The 23,521-nt window shown below is 26.8% G+C and overlaps 2 protein-coding genes across 2 annotated transcripts; one reads left to right on the top strand and one right to left on the bottom strand.

The window, feature by feature from the left end:
* Positions 1 to 1,252: 1,252 nt before the first annotated feature.
* J7337_004300 (uncharacterized protein) lies at positions 1,253 to 2,884 on the bottom strand (the record flags this gene model as incomplete). Its single annotated transcript, XM_044821995.1, has 1 exon — positions 1,253 to 2,884. The coding sequence occupies one exon, from the start codon at positions 2,882 to 2,884 to the stop codon at positions 1,253 to 1,255; it is 1,632 nt and encodes a 543-aa protein (XP_044683328.1).
* A 2,971-nt stretch (positions 2,885 to 5,855) lies between these two features.
* On the top strand, positions 5,856 to 7,385 carry J7337_004301 (uncharacterized protein; the record flags this gene model as incomplete). Its single annotated transcript, XM_044821996.1, has 1 exon — positions 5,856 to 7,385. One exon carries the CDS (start codon positions 5,856 to 5,858, stop codon positions 7,383 to 7,385), a length of 1,530 nt encoding a protein of 509 aa, XP_044683329.1.
* Positions 7,386 to 23,521: the final 16,136 nt, after the last annotated feature.

A 23,521-nucleotide genomic window follows, 5' to 3' on the forward strand; every position in this document is an offset into this window, starting at 1 on the left:
CGAATCGCGTTTTGAAGTTGGGGATTTCGGGGTGCAGCCGCTGACAGCCAATTGACGGCTCTTGGGATCGGTTATGTATCGCGTCTGCTTGTTAATGCTTTAAAAACACAATAAAAACCCTTCTGCAACCTGAATATCTCAGCCATAGGGACACAGCAATCCGTCAGATGGTTTCATGCATCAAATTGCAAAGATTCGAGAACAGAGCGAAATCAACAAATGCATCTGCAGCTATTCAGCTTGCACTGCGTCTTCTATAAACCTCACTCAAAACGAAGGTATGGCCTCTACCGATCGAGACCTCTTTAGCAGGCGGCTGGCCGGACCGGAGCTCTGCTAAGGCCATCTCACCTGTCGTTCCGGAAGATACTCTCTGATATCCCCATGGAGGAGTAGAGGGTCCTCGACCGAGGGACCCTGCACAACGGCGCAACGGCCGACGTGGATGGATCTCACAGACACGTTTCGGCCCTGTCATCCGTCGAACCACCCACTCCACGCTCAACGCTCCGTCCCGAAACCCCGGACATACCCCACACTTTTCCTTTTGGAGCAGCTGATGGATGCACGGCTTCACGGGCCATAAGCCGTCTAAATGACAGTGCATCCGCTGAGAAAAGTCAGGTAACAAAGTGAGTTGTGGGAATGGTTATCAGCTGGTCACCCGAAACCCAACAAGACACAATATGCATAGTAATAACGCGCAATGCTATATCGATCCTGCGGCATCTTGCCACAGCTTATTATCACCTTATCTCAGCCGCCGAGAACGCATCCAAGATTGAATGTCCTGCATCGCGCTTCGGATGCCCCGATTGGTTCTGGAACATCGGCGCATATTGAACTTTCGTTTCATCACGGAGAAATATCGAGCATTCCCGGCCTTGCAAGACACATTAAACTGAGCGATCCGGTGGTTTAGTGGTGGAAAGTCGCCGGCCCGCTGTGCCTGTTTACTGACCCGTCGCGGCAAAATGAATTGGTCAAGAAGCTGGGCCAAGGGCCTCATCGGGGAAATACGACCCGACACCGGCACAAGCGATTGGAAGAACAACGGCAAATCGGGCCACAAGCCCCCGAGAGTCTTATTTGGTAAACGAACTTCAAATTTTCCTAACTACCCAAGGTATGTCATACTCGCTGCGATAATGCAATCATACGCTAATCATTTAATCATACAGATGTCCAAAAACAGTGATCTCCCCCCGTTTACCCCCACGAGCAGATATTTGGAAAATTGCCCGAATGATCCTTACAATCGGGAGTGCTTCGGCTTCCAGCCCTCCTCTTGAGCAATAAGCTCGGCTGCACGCTCACCAACAGCAAGCACAGTCACCATAGGGTTGATTGTTGGCATCTCGGGGAAGATACCAGCATCAACAATGCGGAGCTTGCTGATTCCACGAACCTTGAGCTCGGGGTCAACAACCGCCATCTCATCGCGCTCAACGTCACCCATCTTAGTGGTACCGGCAGGGTGGTACACTGTGTGGGCAACTCGGCGAGCATATTCGCTAATCTCCTCATCCGTTTGGATCTTGGGACCAGGGGCAACTTCTTCCTTGAGCCAGTCCTTGAAGGGGCTCTGCTGCGCAATCTTTCGGGCAGCCTTGATGCCATGGACCAGGGTGGCAGCGTCGTAACCCTCAGGGTCTGTGAAGTAACGGAAATCAAGAGCAGGCTTGACAGTAGGGTCGGCTGAGGTCAAGTAGATGCGGCCACGGGAGCGAGGGCGGGGAATGTTGGGTGTCATGCAGAAGGCATAACCGTCCTTGATGATAGGATACCCTAGACGCTCTGTGTTGAGGTGGAAGGGAATCTGGTAGCAGTGCATCATGACATCAGCAGCATCGCCATCGTTACCAGCAGCGTTCTTGGGCTCTCGTCGCAGGAAAATACCAGCATCGGAATCCATGGTGGTCTGATTAGCAGGAACGGGCTTGTTGAGCTCCCACATAATAATGGTCTCGGGGTGGTCCAGGAGGTTCTCGCCGACACCTGGAATATCCTTGACAACAGGAATCTTCAGGTCTTCAAGCTGGCCCTTGGGTCCAATACCAGAGTGGAGGAGAAGCCTGGGGGTATCGACAGCACCAGCAGACAAGATGATCTCCTTGCGGGCGTTCAGAGTATGCTTCTCGCCTGACTTGAGAGTGACATTGATGCCAGTGGCAACGTCATTTTCGACGATGACCTTTGAGACATGGGCCTCAGTGAGGACAGTCAAGTTGGGTCGTCGCTCATCGCCACGAAGGATAGGGTGGATATAGGCGACGGAAGCACTGCTGCGGTGGCCGGTGTCAGGGTTGTAAGAGACAGAGAAGAAACCAGCACCCTGGGTCAACTGTCCCTTCTCGGAAATCTCGTGATTGAAGTCGTGGATGATGGGAATGCCCATGGCCTCGGAGCAGGCCTTGACCCAGTCCTTGGTGAGCTGGTTACGGTGACGGGGATGAACAGGGTTCAGCTGGTTGCGCAAGTTGTCAACGTTGCGCATAACGGTCTCGAAGTCCCAGCCCTTGCAGCCTTTGGCGACCCAACGATCCATGTCGTGGCGGAAAGGACGGAAAGAGATGAGAGTGTTGTGAGAGGAGCATCCACCGAGGACCTTTGCACGTGAGTGTCGGATGTGGCTGTTGCCATTGGGCTGCTCAGTTGTGGGATAATCGTAGTCGAGATCACCACCAAGGAGAGACAGCCACTCGCGAAGGTTCAGGACATTGTTGAGACCGAAGTCTGAAGGGCCAGCCTCAATCATAAGAACCTTACGCTCAGGAAGGTAGGAGGATAGGCGGGAAGCCAGAACACATCCAGCCGTGCCACCACCTACGATGATATAGTCGTAGGCGGAGCTGGCAGAAGCGGGAAGATACTCAGTAGTCATGTTGGAGGAGTTGAGCGAGGGTAAAGTTGAACAAAAAGATTCAATGGGGAGAGGGGTAAAGACCTTGCACGTGTCTCAGTCGTTTTGGCTCCGGGGGTATCAATGAATGGTGTTGAGGTAGAAGTGAGGAAGGAAAGCGACTTGAAGTCCAGGAGAGTGAGAGCTCTTGTACTCGAGCATCGAGACAGTCAAGATCTTTTTGAAATGGACGGACATCAGCTCAAAGTGGGGTCCTGGATCATGGAAGGGTCCTTGGAAGTATCGCACAGTGCGGATGAATTCTCGCTACTGGCCTCCAGCCTCGACTCGATGTAGTGTTCTGACTGCTCCAAGTACCCTTTAGTGGTTGGTAAAGAGTTCTGATTGGTCAGAGCTGCCAACATCCAGCAAGGCTGGTGGGTGGATCGAGACTCTAAGACTGGCGGGCGGCGGCGGCGAAAGCTAACCAGGCTAGCCAGGGAGAGAACTGGTTGAAGCATCGAGCAAGCCACGAACCTAGCAAGAGCGGGGCCTTGGCGGGGGTTTGAACGGCAAAAAGCTCTTCACCGACTCCGGGAATCTTTTATTCGGTGTTACCGAAGGTTTGAATATCTCAAGCCAGCGTTCCGAGCTTGCATGACGTTGACAGCTTCGTTATCAGTCAGTTGGTCGATATCTTTGTAGATAATGGAAGTGGCAGGCGGGTAGCTGAGAGTTAGACTAGGACTCACCATGTGAAAAGGCTCGATTCTTGGGATGTCCGTGATGTCCCTGCTTCACTCCTTATCACGCCAGTTGCTAACCACATGCAAAGACATGTGCCATTGCTTGGTTTGCCCTGGCCGCTGCAACCGCACGAAGAACGTTGGTTGACGCGGCGACTGTTTGATACCTGTTCGGTGTTTAACGGTGGTTGTGGGGCCGTCTGACGGCGAAAAGATGGAGTTGAAGGAACTCCGCTGGCCGGATCCGGTTCCACGAAGCCTCCGAAGGAAATATTGTACTCAAGATTGATTCCTGATTGGGCAATACGGTGAATCGACTCCTATATGGTGATTAATAAATAAGATAACTATTCGCAACTCCATGTCTGGAATTTACAGACGGCCTATGGACTGCCAGACGAAGGCCACTGATATGATATCGCGAACTGGCTGGACTGGACCGGTTAACCGGCCATGTCGCTGTTTGATTACGAGGCTTGAAACACGGTAACACGGTGCAGGTTCGCCGCTCTCCGCAGAGGATGTGTCGAGTGCTGAGTTGATGTGTGTGATTATAGGATTCCTGATGTACAGGAAATACCTGTTCGGGATTCGCGTGCTGTGCTATCTCGCTTCATCCAGACCACATTGGATAATCTGCAGGGACAGTGTCTTGAACTTCTACGGAGTACATATTGCCATGTGCCGTGGAGGATGCCAAGTTTGAAATGTTGCTTAGCATACTAATCAGGTAAAGCGTGGTTGGGGTACCTGGCCGTCAGATCGATAATCTCCAAGATCGATTTTTTGGGGTGTGGTAATTGGATAGTGCGTCTCCACCGAATTGGACAATCCCTTCTTCTTTTTGCTTTTCTTGATTCCATTTTTTTAACGATACTTTTCTGCCGTTGAAACCCGCTCGAATTATTGGCAGAACAATCGTGTGTACATAGCTGGACTGGTAATTGAATTTAGCTCGCCGTGGATGGCATTTCTATCTACTATCCATCGATATGAAACAACATTCAATCGCCTTGCTTTCTTCGCAGTTCAACGGTTCAGAGCCTCGGGCTAGACGCAGAGCTCTAGGGGTGTCAAGTGGATGGACAGCTCAAAGCTCAGCAATGACGTTGACGTGCCCACTCTTGTGCTTCCTCTCGACCAGCCACTCAAGCTTGGCGTTCTTTCGGCATTGTCAAGACTGGGATTCTGTAGCTGGGCTGAGGACTGGGCACGATGCAAGGCTGCCTATGGAGTACATAGGTACAGTAGATAATGAGAAAACAGGACTTTTCTGCAGTGACTTGCACCAGATTGTCTGCAGCATTTTTGTCGAAGTGAGGCGGGGCTGGTGGGCCGAGTCTTCCAAGCCTTCCGAGCTGTTCTGTTATTCATCAGCCCGCAGAGCACCGTAGGTACGTACGTACGTACAATGCCAGATTCACGCATCCATTGGTTGGACAACTTATCAATTTGCATGCAAATGGAACCCCTTCTTCCTCAGGTTCATCTTTCGTTAGGTGAAAGTGGTCTGATGATGTGCGGCTTTATTCTGATACTGCAGAGACGCTACTCTCCGCGTTAATACAACCCTGAGGCGTTCAAGACACACTCTCACAATGAATGGCCGTCGACCTGTTCTCACAACTGACTACCCGTATCTCTTCAGATCTGCTCGAGTCATGATAGGTGTAATCCTTCCCCAGGTCTGCTGATCTCACCACGTCACAGAGACACAGACTAGGTAGCTAGGGCTTCACAGCCGAAAATCGCTATCAGTTCCGTTTGAGACTTGTCTCCGAATGACCATAGCTTGGTAAATTGAGTTCTTGCTCGTGTTGCTTGCCATTGAATGGCTGCATGGTTGATACTTCGGCTGGGCTCTCACTGGTTGGTCGATTGCACTGTGACGGCACAGTAAAGCTTGGCCCCACGTCATTGTATCTTGCTAGAAGAGGAAGGTACCCGGCATCAGTCAATTGTGGGGCAATTGCCATCCCGTCTTGACGGTACTTCATAGGTAGTCAGTCTAGTTCATAGGTAGGTACTGATCCTCACCAAGCTTTACATTTAAGGTAGGATACCTTACTTACAGCCAGCTCCCCACATGTAACCAACAGAACATCTTCTCTCAGATCATTCTGAATACCTACCTACCTACCTACCTACCTACCTACCTACCTACCTACTATCTATCTGCCTTTCGGGTTGCACTTTGCTTTGTTCAATCTCCCTCTCCATACCCTGTCGCATGCTTCTTCTTCTCCGCTCATAACAACCAAGTTACAATGACTTTCTCATCTGAGATTCACACTTTCCACTCGGGTCGCCCACAGCCTGAGTCCTCCTCAAAGACCAACACCTTTGTTTCCGTTGATCCAAGCAATGCAAAGCCGCTTGCTACTATCTACACTACCACCCCAGAACAGCTCAACTCTACCATTGCGGCGGCCAAGGCTGCCTTTCCAACATGGTCACAAACCCCAGCACCTCGCCGAGCTGCCATTCTCCTAAAGGCAGCCGCTATACTTCGCGAGCGCAATGACGAACTCGCGCTGACCGAGACCCTTGATACTGGCAAGCCTTGGTCGGAAACATCAACCGTTGACGTTGCAACTGGAGCTGACGTTCTCGAGTATTACGCACATATCGCTGCCGGCAGCTTCCCTGGTCAAAATACTCGTCTTCGTTCTGACGCTTTCGTACTTACTACTCATGAGCCCTTGGGCGTTTGTGCTGGCATTGGTGCATGGAACTATCCCATCCAGATTGCTCTGTGGAAGTCGGCTCCATGTTTGGCTGCTGGCAATTGTATGGTGTACAAGCCAAGTGAAGTCACCCCTCTGCATGCCCAGACACTCGCTCAGATCTATATTGAGGCTGGTGTCCCTCCTGGTGTCTTCAATGTTGTCTATGGTGACGGTATCGCCGTTGGAGCCCCTCTTGTCGCACACACCGATATCGCCAAGGTCAGCTTCACTGGTCAAGTTAGCACAGGCAGTAAAGTTGCCAGCCAAGCTGTCAAAGACATGAAGGGTGTCACCATGGAACTGGGTGGTAAGAGTCCGCTTGTTATTCTCCCTGGCGCCGACGTCGAGGAAGCAGCCGACACTGCCATGGTAGCCAACTTCTTTTCCACCGGACAGGTGTGTACCAATGGCACCCGCGTCTTTGTCCCTGACACTTTGTTGAGCCAGGTTGAGCAAGCCATTGTCCAGCGATGTCGCGAGGGAATCCGCATGGGTTTACCTCAGAACAGGAATACCAACTTCGGACCCATGGTCAGCGCCGCGCAGCAAGAGAAGGTCAAGATGTACATCCAACACGGACGCACAGTTGATAAGGCGAAAGTTCTTTTCGACGGCTCAGAGGAGCCTAGCATGATGCAGCCAACTTCTGACGGTTTCTGGGTTCACCCTGTCGTATTCACAAATTGCACTGACAATATGCGCGTTGTCAAGGAAGAGATCTTCGGCCCCGTCATGTGCATCATGCCATATAGCACCCAAGGACGCCCTCTACAAGAATGGGTGTCAGAGCTTATTGCCCGGGCCAACGATACCCCCATGGGTCTTGCTGCCGGGGTTGTATCATCTGATATGGGGCTGGCACATGAAGTTGTGCAAAAGCTTGACGCTGGAATCACTTGGATCAACACATGGGGTGAGTCGCCAGCCGAGATGCCTGTAGGCGGCTGGAAAATGAGTGGCATAGGACTGGAAAATGGTCATGAGGGCATAGCTGCCTATATGAGGACAAAGAGCACACTGGTACAACTTGGTAAGGGTGCTTGTAAGGGTGTATTTTCAAAGCTATAAGAGGATTATTAATTAATATTAGTAACTATAATTACTTATAGTTTTAACTAGAAGAAAAACTTACTTATAAATAAAAAATAAAAAATAAATAAAAGAAATTAATTTTAATTAATTATATATTATTATTTTTTTTTTTAATTACTATTAGCTTTATTTAAGGCTATTAAGCTTTTAACTTTTTATATAATAACTTAAATAATAAGGCTTTTATAATAAGCTAGAATTATAAAGCTTAAAATTAATAAAAGTTTATTTACTTTAAGTAATATAATTACTGCCTTAATTAAGTAATATAAATACTGCTTATAGGCTTACCTTTTAATAGCTATATTAACCTTTTTCTTTTACTTTAATTAAAAGATCTTTAATTAACTTTTATAAAGGTTTTATCCTTAGTTTAATTACTATTTTATTATTAATTTTACTTTATCTATTTAAATATAAAAGCAGTTAGTTATATACTTAAGTATATATATTTAATTAATAAAGCTAGTTATTATTACTTTAAGTTAATTTAGCTTTTACTAACTAACTTATATAAAAGTTAACCTTATTCCTTTAAAGAACCCTGCTATTACCCTGCCTTTATTTTATAACTCTATATATAGATATATTGCTTTTATTAATTTAAAAATAGCTTTTTTTTTACTATAATAACCTTTTTAGCTATATTAAAAAGCTACTTTTTATATATATTTAAGCTTATAAAAGTAATAAAGAAAACTACTTAATTTAACTAAAAGAAATAACTTTTTTTTAAGTCTCTTTTTAAGTCTTTAAAAGCTAATAGCTTATTATTAATTTAAATTATATTAATTAAGTTAAAAAGGCTTATATAATAAATTAACTTAATTAAATTATAATTAAAAATAGCTATTTTAATAAAGTTAAATTAATACTTTAATAAAAAGTTCTTTTTAATAATAGCTATTATTATATAAATATTTTCTAGATCTTTTTTATTAACTGCTTATAAGGCAGGCTTAATAGCTAGCTATATTAAAGTTATAGCTAGTTATATAATAGGCTTAATTATATAGCTATAAGCTATTTTATAATATTATATTAATAGCTTTAATAGATATTAGTAACTATAATTAATAAAAAGAAAGTTAAGTTAAGAAATATACTTTATAATAAGTATATTAAGCTTAGTATATTATAAAGGTTAATTAAAGATCTTTTAATTAAAGTAAAAGAAAAAGGTTAATATAGCTATTAAAGGACTTGCAGGCAGTACTTATATTACTTAATTAAAGCAGTAATTATATTACTTAAAGTAAATAAACCTTAACTAATTTTAAGCTTTATAATTCTAGCTTATTATAAGGGCCTTACTATTTAAGCTATTATATAAAAAGTTAAAAGCTTAATAGCCTTAAATAAGGCTAATAATTATTAAAAAAAAAAATAACTTAATTAATATAATTTAAGTTAATAAAAAGCTATTAGCTTTTAAAGACTTAAAGAAATACTTAAAAGAAGGTTTTTTTTTTAATTAAATTAAATAGCTTTTTTTATTACCTTTATAAGCTTAAATATATATAGAAAGTAGCTTTTTAATATAGCTAAAAGGGTTATTATAGTAAAGGAAAAGCTACTTTTAAATTAATAAAGACTAGGCTAGTTATAGTTTAAGACTATAATAGTAAAACTATTAAAATAGCTAGGTAATATATCTATATATAGAGTTAAATAAAGGCAAGGTAATAGTAAGGTTTAAAAGTTTAAAGGAATAAAGTTAACTTTTATATAAATTAGTTAATAAAAGCTAAATTAACTTAAAGTTAATAATAACTTTATTAATTAAATATATATACTAAAGTATATAACTAATTACTTTTATATTTAAATAAATAAAGTAAAATTAATAATAAAATAGTAATTAAACTAGAAGTAATTTTATTATATATAAACTTTAAATACTATTTATAAAAAGTATATTTCTAGGTTTATAAAGATTATAATTATAAGATTAATAATTATTATAATCTAAAGGCTATAATAGGCCTTTAATTTAATAATTTAAAGATCTATTAAGCTTAAAGTATTAATATATTATTACTTAATATTTAAAAATAGTATTTTATTTTAATATTAATTTTAAATAATATTAAAATTAAAGTTTAAGTAATAAAATATATTATATTTAAATCTAATTAAGCTAAATAACTATTTATTTATTTAATTATTATAGTTAATTATAAATACTTTTTTTACTAACTTTTATATTTATATTTTAGCTTTTAAGGTTATACTTTAAATAAAGTTTATAATATTATTATTACTAATCTTTTAATTATAATTAAGTATAAATAAAGATTATATATTTAATTAATTAATAGTTTAAAGTTATAAGCTATTTAAATTAAATATTTTAATTATTATTAAAGTTAGTAATATTTATTTAATAAAGTATTTAAAATAAAAAACTTATAAATAACTTAAGTTTAATTAATTCTTTAATAATTTTATAATTATTATAATAATTTTATTAAATAATAAATAAATTAAAAAAGGTTAAAGTTATAAGAGAGTTATAGACTTTATTAATTAAGCTTTTTATAGCTTTTTAATTAATTAAGTAATATATTTATTTTAATTAAAGTTACTTAAAATACTATAGCTTAAAAGTAATTTTATTAATTAAGTTTATTAAGATTTTAATCTAGCTAGAGACTTTATAGCTAATACTTTTATAGCTATTATTAAAATATCTAAGTCTTATTTATTAATTACTATTAAGTTAAGGCTATAAAATAATATATTATTTATTTTTTAATATATTATATATAAAGTATTATATATAATACTAATATATAATAATTATAGCCCTTTTAAATAGCAAGTTATAGTTAATCTAGGTCTTAATATTTATCTTATAATACTAAGGCTTACTTTTAAAATTAACTTATATAACTTTTTTAAATACTTTTATATATATATAAACTTATAATTTAATATTAAATAGTAATAATTACTAAAGATTTATAATACTATAACAGTTAAGGTATATAGCTTAAGGTAAGAGGTCTAGCCTTATTAATAAAAATAGAAGACTATCTATTTTAATAAATAAAAAAAGATAGGGCCTTAAGGAGGATTTTAGCTTCTTTATGCTTTTTTAGACTTAATTTTATATATTTTATCTTTATATTTAATATTATTAAACTAATTACTTAATTCTTTATTTAATAATAAAGACCTTATTTTAATTAAACCTTTATAGCTAGTTATATAAAGCTTATAATTAAAGATCTATTAAGAATTATTATTTTTTATAGTCTTTTTCTTTATTATTATTTTTTACTTTTAAATTAATCTTTAAAACTTAAATAATTTAATTTATTAATAATTACTAGCTAAAAGGATTTTAAAATTAATTAATTAATTAAAAAGGAAAGTACTTTTATATTACTTAAAGTTATAAACTTTATTAAAAGAAAAAGGTATTAAAATAAGAAAATAAAAAATAAAAACTATAATAATAATAATAATACTAATTTATTTATAAAAGTAATAAAAAGTAATAGATCTTTTATATATTAAATTAAAAGTAATCTTTAGTTTAATTACTATTTAATTATTAATTTTACTTTATTTATAATTTAAATATAAGGGCAATTAGTTATATACCTAGGTATATATATTTAATTAATAGAAGTTAATTTAGCTTTTATTAACTAACTTATATAAAAGTTAACTTTCTTTTTTTATAGAACTTTACTATTACCTTGCCTTTACCTTAAAACTTTATTTATAGATATATTTTAATTTTATATAATTAAAAGAATATAATATAGATAATTAGCTTTAATAATTATATTTTTAAGTTACTTTTTATATAAAGTTAAATTACTTATTAATATAATAAAGATAGCTACCTTTTTTATATTAAAAGGCAGGCTTTTTTTTATAGCTTTTTTTAACTTATTTAATCTAGCTAGCTTTTTAACTAACTAAATATTAAGACCTGACTTTATATAAAGGTCTTATTATATAATTAAGAAATATATTATAATCCTAATAACTAATTAAAGTATATTATATATTAAAATAATAAGAAAATTCAGGGCTTTTAATTAATATACTTACTTAAGTAAAATATAAAGAATTAAGTAAGTTCTATATATTAAAGTTTTTCTATAAACTTTAAATATTTCTTACTAAAGAAATATAAGTTAGAAAGTTATATAATTTAGGTTATATAATAATTATATAATAAGGATTATATATATTAAATTTTTACCTTTTAGTTAATAATTTATAATATACTATAAGAAACCTTACTTTCTTATTTTAGCTTTATAAGTCTATTTAAGCCTAATACCTTTTAAATTAAGTAAAAAGTATATTATATTTTTCTTTAAATTTTAATAGTTTTTATAATAGTCTTTTTATTATTATTAAAGCTACCTCTTTTTAGGAATTATAATACTTACTTTTTTATAAAATCTATATAAAACTTTAGATTTCTTATTTTAAAAACTCCTTCTTTTTTATAGATTAATTAACTTTTTTATTATATAATATATATTATTAAATTTAAAAAAATTTATTTTATTTAATATACTTACTTTTATTTTATAAATTTTACCTTATACTTTATTATTTAATAATTATAACCTTTTATTTACTTAATTCCTTTTTAACCTTTCTATTAGTTATTATAGTATATCTTATTACTTATAGTAAATTTATTAGCTATTTTATTTAAGCCTTAATAAGTTATAAGCTTAGCAGTATTCTTACTATTATAAAGGAAAAAATAGAAAATAAAGAATCTTTTTTTATTTTTTTATATATTCCTATTATATCTTATACTTCTATTACTATACTTATTAAAGTTAGACCTATTTTAAAAAAAAAAGAAAATATAGCTTTAATTCTTTATAACTTCTATTTAGAAAATAAGCTACTTTTTTTAAATCTAGATATAAAAGAACCTATTTTTATAAGTTTTTTTACTATCTAGAATATATATTATAAGGCTAAATAGTCTAAAAAATCTTTTATTAAAATTAAAGAGTTTTCTTTTTCTAAAGGTATTTAAAAATATCTTTATTTATAACTTATAATTAATAATATTCTAGATTAAATTTTAGAATTACTTTAAGATATTATATATTTATATATACTTTAAAAAGAGGTATTTTATATAAACCCCTTTTCTTATAAAAACTTTAACTAATACTTTAAAAAGTAAAGAGTTAATTAGTTTAAAAAAGAAATAAATAAATATATAAGTTAAATCTTTAAGTATTATATTTTCTCTTTCTTTATATATTTTATATTTCTTAAAAAGCTAATATATATTTAGAAAAATAACTAAATATAATATATTTCTTTTAAAAAAGAGTAAAAATTATATAACTTAAGTTTTAAAACTTTAAGCTTTTTTAGCTAAAGAAAAACTATTTAATACTATTTTATTAAATAATATTCCTGCTAATAAAAGTAAAAAAGCTTTAGCTAATATAAGATTATATTTAAAAGATAGCCTTTTATTATAGATAAAATACTATATTATTACTAAAGAGGCTTAGGATTCTTTAAAAAATCTATATAATTCTTCTAGATTTACTTTTAAATTTTTAATTATAAAAGAATTTTTTAACTTTAATTTAAATAATTTTATTTCTATAGAAGAATATTTAAATAAAGTAAAAGAAGTAATAAATAAATTAAAATCTAGAGATATTATTATACCTAGAAAAGTAATTATAACCTAGATTTTAAATAATCTAGATAATGATTACTCTTTTTATATAACTAATATCTTTTAAGCTTTAAGAAAAGACTTTAATTCTTATACTATAGAAAATCTTTCTTTTAGCCTTATAGATAAGTCTAAAAGGCTATATAGTAGAGATTCTAAAGTATATTTATTTAATAAAAATACTTATAAAGGTAAAAAACCCTAAAAAAAGAAGAAAATAGCTAATAAATGCTTTTATTATAAAATTATAAGATATTTAAATAAAGACTGTTATTTTTTATATCTTAATAAGGCTTTTAAGAATTTTAAAATTAAGGATTTTAATAAAGTTATAAAAACTAATAAAAATCTTAAAAATTCTAAGCCTAAAAGGGAAATAAGAAAAAAAAAAAAAAAACTCCTTATAGCTAAAATAGCTAAAAAAAAAAAGGAAAAAGAAAAGAAGATTTATCTAATATTAATTTAAATATTAAATATCCTTTTAAAAATAGCTCTTTAAAGGTATATAATCTTATATTATTTCTAAAAAAGTAAAATACTAATAATAATAAAATAGAAACTTTAATAAATTCTTTATTTAAAAATTTAAAAGAAAGTCTATTAAGATATAAGGTAAAAAGTCCTATTTATAATTATAATAAAAATATTACTAATTTTATCTAGGATATAGGTGCTTTTAAGTATATTATATTTAATAAGAATTTCCTTATAAATTATAAAAATATAAATATAAGGGTTAATTAAAAAAAAGCTACTTTTATAGTAATTAAAAGAAAAGGAGATTTATTAATAAATTTTAATAATAATAATAATAAATTTATTTTATAAAACTGCTATTATATACCTAAAATAGGAGTAAATATTATTAGTTACTCTTTTTTATATAAAATAACTTCTATTATTAAAGATAATAATTTATATCTTTTAAAAGATAATAATCTTCTAGCTATAGGATATTTAAAAGATAAGCTATATAATATACCTTTAAAAATATATAAAAATAATAACTATAATAATAAAATACCTATTACTTTATTAATAAATAAAAGTAATATTTATATAAGTATATATATATTATACTTAAAACTAGGACATTTCTATCTTAAGACTTTAAAAAAGATTATTTATAAAAATAATAATAATAATAATAATTATAAATATTATTATAAGACTAAAGATATAAAGAAAATAGAAGAATATAAAATATACTTTAAAGCTAAAGCTATTAATAAAATAAATAAACTATTTAATAAGACTAAATATAAATATTTAAATAAAATAGTTAGTAATATATAGGGACCTTCTAAAGTACTAATTTATAATAACTATACCTATTTTATTACCTTTATAGATAAGGTAACTAGATATTTAAAAGTTTATTTAATAAAAAATAAATCTAAGATTTTAAATAAATTTAAGATTTTTAAAGTAAAAATAGAAAATAATCCTTATAATATAATTATAAAGGAATTTTTCTTTAATAATATTAAAGAATATATATATAAAATAAAGCCTTATTATATTTATAAAGGAATTATTTATAATATAAGTTCTCTTTATATTAAAGAACTTAATAGTACTATAAAAAGAATAAATAAGACTATATTAGCTATAATTAGGGCTTTATTATTTATAGCTAATTTACTTAATTATTTATAAGGAGAAGCTCTAAAAGCTGCTATATATATATATAGTAAAAGCCTATATTTTACTTTAAAAAATAATTTAAGTCCCTTAAAAGCTAAAAATAATATTATATTAAATTTAAAAGATTTATATAATATTAAGACTTTTAGCTTTATAGTATATTATAAAAATAATAACTTTATATTTAAATTAAATACTAAAGCTTATAAAGGAGTTATTATAAGTTATTTACTTAATAGTTATAAAATTTAGGATTTTAATAAAAAAAAGGTTATTATATCTAGAGATATAACTATTATAGAAAATAGTTTTCTAGAAAAGAATATTAATAATAAAATAACTTTTAATAATCTACCTTAAATTAATAAACCTATAAATAAGGAAATTTAACTTAATATAATATATAAAGATAAGCCTAAAATAATAGTAAAAATACTTAAAAAGCCTACTGATTTTTATAAAGACTATATAAAATTCCCTATTATATTAAATATAGTAAAAAATAATAATATAATAAAACTTAATAATTATAAAGAAGCTATAAGCTGTACTTTAGTTAATAAATAGGTTAAATTTATAAAAATAGAAATATTAAAATTAATTAAGTAAAAAACCTAAAATATAGTATTTTTTCTAGAAAGAAGAATACCTATAAAAAGCTACTAGGTATATAAAATAAAAACAGATAATAATAATAATATTATAAAATATAAATCTAGATATATAGTTTAGGGATTTAATTAAATATATTTATTAAATTATACTAAAACCTATATTATAATAGCTAGGCCTAAAACTATAAGAATTTTATTTATAATAGCTATAGCTAATAACTATTATTTATAGTAATATAATATAAAAAATGCTTTTACTAATGCTAATATAAATAAAAAAACCCCTAGTTAAACTACTATTTTATTATTAATTTTACTTTATTTATTTAAATATAAAAGTAGTTAGTTATATGCCTAGGTATATATATTTAATTAATAAAAGTTAATTTAACTTTTACTAACTAACTTATATAAATAGAGTTAACCTTATTCCTTTAAACCTTTAAACCCTGCTATTACCCTGCCTTTATCTAACTCTATATATAGATATACTGCCCTTTTACTATTATAGTTTTAGACTATAACTAGCTTATTATTAATTTAAAAGCAGCTTCCCCTTTACTATAATAACCCTTTTAGTTATATTAAGAAGCTACTTTTTATATATATTTAAGTTTAGGCCTATAAAGGTAATAAAGAAAGCTATTTAATTTAATTAAAAAAAAAGACCTTCCTTTAAGTATTTCTTTAAGTCTTTAAAAGCTAATAGCTTATTATTAACTTAAGTTATATTAATTAAGTTATAAAGATTTATATAATAAATTAACTTAATTAAGCTATAATTAAAAATAGCTATCTTAATAAAATTAAATTAATACTTTAATAAAAAGTTCTTTTTAATAGTAGCTATTATTATATATAATTCTTTATATTCTTTTTTATTAATTACCTTTATAGTAAGCCTAATAGCTATATTAAGGTTATAGTAAGTTATATAATAAGCCTAATTATATAGCTATAGGCTATTTTATATAAGTATTATATTAATAGCTATAATAGATATTAGTAACTGTAATTAATAGGTATTTAGGTTAGGGAATATACTTAATAGAAATATAATAAGTATACTAGGCCTAGTATATTATAAAGGTTAATTAAAGATCTTTTAACTAAAGTAAAGGAAAAAGGTTAGTATAGTTATTAAGGGGTAAGCAGTATTTATATTACTTAGTTAAGGTAATAATTATATTACTTAAAGTAGATAAACCTTAACTAATTTTAAGCTTTATAATTCTAGCTTACTATAGGGGCCTTACTATTTAAGCTATTATATAAAAAGTTAAAAGCTTAATAGCCTTAAATAAGGCTAATAATAATTAAAAAAAAAAATAGATAAAGAAATATATATAACTATTCTTATAGGCTTTAAAAATTATATTCTTAAAGACTTTATAAAGAATTATAAAAAGTTATATTTTAATAAAAATCTAGATATAAATAAAATAGCTTTAAAATTAAATAAAGCTTTATATAGTCTAAAATAAAGTCCTAGACTTTAGTATTTATTACTTTTTAAATTATTTAAAAATTTAAGTTTTAAAGTATTACCCTTTAATAGTAAGGTATTTATAAATAAATTAGCTAAAATAGCTATTTTATACTATATAGATAACCTAATTTTTATAGGCCTAAGTATAAAAAATATAAATAATATAGCTAAAAAACTCTTTAAAGATATAGCTATTTAGGCTTTAAAAAAAGTTAAAGACTTTTTAAGTATATATATAACTATAAATAAAGAGAATAAAGAAATATATTTATTTTAAATTAAATATATTTATAATAAAATAAAAGAATATAATAAAGATAATATAAGATTTTCTAAAATACCTATAAAAAATATAAAAAAATTAGTAAAATCTACTAAACTTATATTAAAAGAAGATATATTATAATTTTAAAAAGAAATAGGCTTTTTATTATATCTAGCTATAAAAACTAGGCCTAATATAGCTTTTATAGTTAATATTAGCTCTAGACTTACTAATAAGCCTAATAAAAGCTATTTTAATACCTTAAATAATATTTAGAAATATTTAAATAAATATCCTAATTTAAAAATAAAATATAACTATAATATAGACTTTAATAGTTTAAATTTAGTTATTAAAGGCTATACTAATACTAATTAGGCTAGTAATATAAGAAATAGAAAATCTAATAGTAGATTTTACTTCTATTTATATAATAATTTAATTAATTAAAAAACTAATAAATAAACCTATATAGCAGTTAGTACCTATAAAGTAGAGTATATAGCCTTAAAGGAGGCTATTAAAAAAGCTAAATCTTTAAATTATTTATATAAATATTTATTAAATAATTTATCTATAGCTTATAATAAGTCTATACCCCCTATTTTAATAAATAACTTAGTTACTAAATAGTTAGCTGAAAATTCTAGTAATTATAAGAGATTTAAGTATATAGATATAGCTTATTATTTTACTAGAGATAAAATTAAAAAAGAAAATATTAAAATATTTTTTATAAAAAGGGAAGATAATATAGTAAACTTTTTTACTAAAAGCCTAAATAATATAAAATTTAATAAAATTAAAAACTAGCTATCTTTAGCTTAAAATCCTATATAAAAGAGTTTTTTAATTTAATAAATATTAAGCTTTTCTCTTTATATAAAAGATATTTTTTTCTTATTATAAATACTATCTTTTTAAGAAGTTTTTATATTTATAATAATAAGAGTTTTTAAATTATAATATATTTTCTCTTATATATATATATAAAAAGAGTTATTTTTCTTTTAATATAAAAAAATTAAAATTCTTTAAATAAAAATAATTATAATAAAAATAATAAAAGTTATTTTTTCTTTTAAATAAAGATATAACTATATCCTTTATTATAACTTTAAGAAATAATTAAGGTTATTTCTTTAAGGGAGGCTATTAAGACCTAACTTTATATAAAGGTCTTATTATATAATTAAGGAATATATTATAATCTTAATAACTAATTAAGATATATTATATACTAAAATAATAAGAAAATTTAAGGCTTTTAATTAATATACTTACTTAAGTAAAATATAGAAAATTAAGTAAGTTTTATATATTAAAGTTTTTTTATAAACTTTAAATATTTCTTACTAAAGAAATATAAATTAGAAAGTTATATAACTTAAGTTATATAATAATTATAGAAATAAGGATTATATATATTAAATTTTTACTTTTTAGTTAATAATTTATAATATATTATAAGAAACCTTACTTTTTTATTTTAGCTTTATAAATCTATTTAAGCTTAATACCTTTTAAATTAAGTAAAAAGTATATTATATTTTTCTTTAAATTTTAGCAGTTTTTATAATAGTCTTTTTATTATTATTAAAGCTATCCCTTTTTAAGAATTATAATACCTGCTTTTTTATAAAGTTTATATAAGACTTTAGATTTCCTATTTTAAAAACTCTTTTTTTTATATAAATTAATTAACTTTTCTATTATATAATATATATTATTAAATTCAGAAAAATTTATTCTATTTAATAGACTTACTTTTATTTTATAAATCCTACCTTATACCTTATTATTTAGTAGTTATAACCTTTTATTTACTTAATTCCTCCTTAACCTCCTTATTAGTTACTATAGTATATCCTACTACTTATAGTAAATTTATTAGCTATTTTATTTAAGCCTTAATACTAAATTAAATAAATAAAATAACTTAAGTAAGCTAGATCTATATAATTAATTAAGTTAATTAAAGTATAGTTAAAAATAGCTATATTAATTAAATTAAATAGGCTTTTAAATAAGAAGTTCTTTTTAATAGCTATAGTTATTATATAAAGCTTATAATAATCTTTATTATTAACCTAGCTTAGTATTAATTTAATTATAATAATAAGGTTATAGTTAGTTATATAATAGCTTTAATTAGGCTTTAGGCTTTTATATATAGTAAGTATTTTATTAATAGTTATAATTAATATTAGTAACTATAACTAATAAGGAAAATTAAGTTAGTAAATATATTTTATAATAGGTATATTAAGCTTAGTATTCTTTTAATAAAAGTAAAAAAAAAAGGTTAATATAGCTATTAAAGGGCAGTACTTATATTACTTAGTTAAAGTAGTAATTATATTACTTAAAGCAGATAAACTTTAATTAATATTAATTTCTATAATTTTAGCTTACTATAGGGGCCTTACTATTTAAGCTATTATATAAAAAGCTAAAAGCTTAATAGCCTTAAATAAGGCTAATAGTAATTAAAAAAAAAAAAAAAAATTTATTAGCTATATTGTTTTTTAATTTATATTCTTTATATTATTTTATATTATCTTATAACTTAACTTAATTTATTATTAGTTTATTAAGCTAGCTTTAATTTATTAATATTTATAGTTTTTTTTTAAATATTAAAACTTTTATTTTATAAATTATCTTTTTATCTTTTTTTTTTTTTATTTTTATTTTTTTACTTTATAATAGCTTTTAATTCTTATAATATAATATTTATACTATTAATTTAATTACTTTAATTATATATCTTATTTTTATAAACTATATTTAGTATTAGCTATTACTATTACTTAATTTAATAGCTATAATAAAGGCTTATTATTTTATTAATAAGTTTTAATTTTACTTTAAGTAATTAATTAGGCTTTTTAAGGCCTTTAATTTAATTATAATAGTTAAAATAATAAATATATTTTATATATTTAAAAGCCTTATTTTTTTTTTTTTTTTTAGTTATTATTAGCTTTATATAAAGCTATTAAGCTTTTAACTTTTTATATAATAGCTTAAATAGTAAGGCCCTTATAGTAAGCTAGAATTATAAAGCTTAAAATTAGTTAAGGTTTATTTACCTTAAGTAATATAATTACTACTTTAATTAAGTAATATAAGTATTACTTACCCTTTAATAGCTATACTAACCTTTTTCCTTTACTTTAATTAAAAGATCTTAAATTAACTTTTATAATATACTAGGCTTAATATACTTATTATAAAGTATATTCCTTAACTTAACTATTAATTATAGTTATTAATATTTATTATAGCTATTAATATAATACCTATATAAAATAGCTTATAGCTATATAATTAAGCTTACTATATAACTTACTATAACCTTAATATAGCTATTAGGCTTACTATAAGGGTAGCTAATAAGAAAAAATATAAAAAGTTATATATAATAGTAGCTATTATTAAAAAAAACTTCTTATTAAAGTATTAATTTAATTTTATTAAAATAGCTATTTTTAATTATAACTTAATTAAGTTAATTTATTATATAAATCTTTATAGCCTAATTAATATAATTTAAGTTAATAATAAGCTATTAGCTTTTAAAGACTTAAAGAAATATTTAAAAAAAGGTTTTCTTTTTTAATTAAATTAAGTAGTTTTCTTTATTACCTTTATAGGCTTAAATATATATAAAAAGTAGCTTTTTAATATAGCTAAAAGGGTTATTATAGTAAAAGGGGAGCTACTTTTAAATTAGTAATAGGCTAGTTATAGTTTAAGATTATAATAATAAAAAAGCAGTATATTTATATATAGAGTTAAATAAAATCAAAGTAATAGCAGGGTTCTATAAAGGAATAAGGTTAACTTTTATATAAGTTAGTTAGTAAAAGTTAAATTAACTTCTATTAATTAAATATATATGCCTAGGCATATAACTAACTGCCTTTATATCTAAATAAATAAAGTAAAATTAATAATAAAATAGTAGTTAAACTAGAGTTAAAAGCCTTATAATATAATTAAATATTATAAGATTAATTTAGTATATTAAAAAGTTAAAATATCTTTATAATAATATATAAAATATAGCTAATAAAGTCTTATAATAAAAATAATATAATATAATACTTATTTTTTAATATATTATATATAAAGTATTATATATAATATTAAGAAAAATATAATAACTTTAAAAATAAGTTTTAAAATTATATAATATTATTACTTTTAACTTTATAATTTAATTAAATAAATAGTCTTAATTTATAAATATAAAAAGATATTTTTTTTAATTTTAATAAGTTAAATACTTTTTTATTATCACTTAATTAAAGTAATTAATATTAAATCTTTAACTTTTAAAGGTTAATTTTAAATAAATTAAAGATTATAAAAACTAATATAAAATATAATATTATATTTTTTTTTTTTTTTTAAATTATTATTAGCCTTACTTAAAGCTATTAACCTTTTTCCTTTACCTTAGCTAAAAAACAGGCCTAGTATACCTATTATACTTAAGTATATTCCTTAACTTAACTTTCTTTTTATTAATTATAGTTATTAATATTAATTATAGCTACTAGTATAATACTTACTATATAAAATAGCTTATAGCTATATAATTAGGCCTACTATATAACTAGCTATAACCTTAATATAGCTATTAGGCCTATCTTATAAGTAGCTAATAAAGAAGATCTAGAAGATATTTATATAATAATAGCTACTATTAAGAAGAACTTCTTATTAAGGTATTAATTTAACTTTATTAAAATAGCTATCTTTAACTATAAGTTAATAAGGTTAATTAATTATATAGATTATTTAGCTTATTTTAATATAATTAACTTAAGTTAGGTTAATAATAAGCTTATAAGCCTTTTAAATTTAAAAAGGGTTTTAAAAGAAAGTTATTTCTTTTAATTAAATTAAGTAGCTTTCTTTATTACCTTTATAAGTTTAAATATATATAAAAAGTAACTTTATTATATAATTAAAAGGGTTATTATTATTAAAAGGGTCTTATTATTAATATAATAAGCTAGTTATAGTTTAAAATTATAATAGTAAAAGGATAGAGGTAAAGTAATAGTAAGGTTTAAAGATTTAAAAGAAAAAGGTTAACTCTATTTATATAAATTAGTTAGTAGAAGTTAAATTAACTTCTATTAATTAATTATATATACCTAGGCATATAATTAATTACCCTTATATTTAAGAACAGATAATATAAAATTAATAATAAAATAGTAATTTAAACTAGAGATATATTATATAATTAATATTAATAATAACTATAACTATTTAATTAAAGTAATTAATACTTATATATTTAGCTTTTTAATTAAAATTTATAAGTTTAAGTTTAATATTATATTAATCTTTTAATTTTTTTTAAAGTATTATAAAATTATAAAAAAAAACTTATTATATATTAATAAATTATTAATAATATAATAAATTAATTTTATAATCTTTAATTATTAAATATAATTATTTAATATTAATAAAAATAAAGCTAAAAATAAAGCTTTTAGTAATTATATTATAAATTAAATATATATATTAAAAAATTTAATAAATTACTTAAAATAAAGTTAATACTTATTAAAATAATAATATACTTTTATTAATAATATTATATTAAATAATAATTTTTTTTTTTTTTTTTTTTAATTACTATTAGCCTTATTTAGGGCTATTAAGCTTTTAGCTTTTTATATAATAACTTAAATAATAAGGCCCCTATAGTAGGCTAGAATTATAGGAATTAATATTAGTTAAAGTTTATCTGCCTTAAGTAGTATAATTACTGCCTTAACTAAGTAATATAAGTACTGCCTATAGGTCCTTTAGCAGCTATATTAACCTTCTTCTTTTACCCCTATCTTTAATTAACCCTTATAATATACTAGGCCTAGTATACCTATTATAAAGTACATTTACTAACCTAACTTTCCCTCTATTAGTTACAGTTACTAATATTAATTATAGCTACTAGTAAGATACCTATATATAAAAGCCTAGAGCTTAATTAAGGCTATTATATAACTAATTATAACCTTATTACTATAATTAAATTAGTACTAAGCTAGGCTAATAGTAAAGATTACTATAAGCTCTATATAATAGCTATAGCTATTAAAAAGAACTTCTTATTTAAAAGCCTATTTAGTTTAGTTAAAATAGCTATTTTTAACTATACTTTAATTAACTTAATTAATTATATAGATCTAGCTTACCTAAGTTATTTTATTTATCTAGTTTAGCTAGTTAAGGAGCTAGCTAGATTAAATAAACTAGAAAAAGCTATAAAAAAAAGCCTACCTCTTAATATAGAAAAAGTAGCTTTCCTTACTATATTAATAGGTTTAGCCTTATATAAAGAGTAGCTTAAGAATGTAATTATTAAGG

The sequence above is a fragment of the Fusarium musae genome, chromosome 3 (genome assembly GCF_019915245.1).
Source record: "Fusarium musae strain F31 chromosome 3, whole genome shotgun sequence".
Lineage (NCBI taxonomy): Eukaryota > Fungi > Ascomycota > Sordariomycetes > Hypocreales > Nectriaceae > Fusarium > Fusarium musae.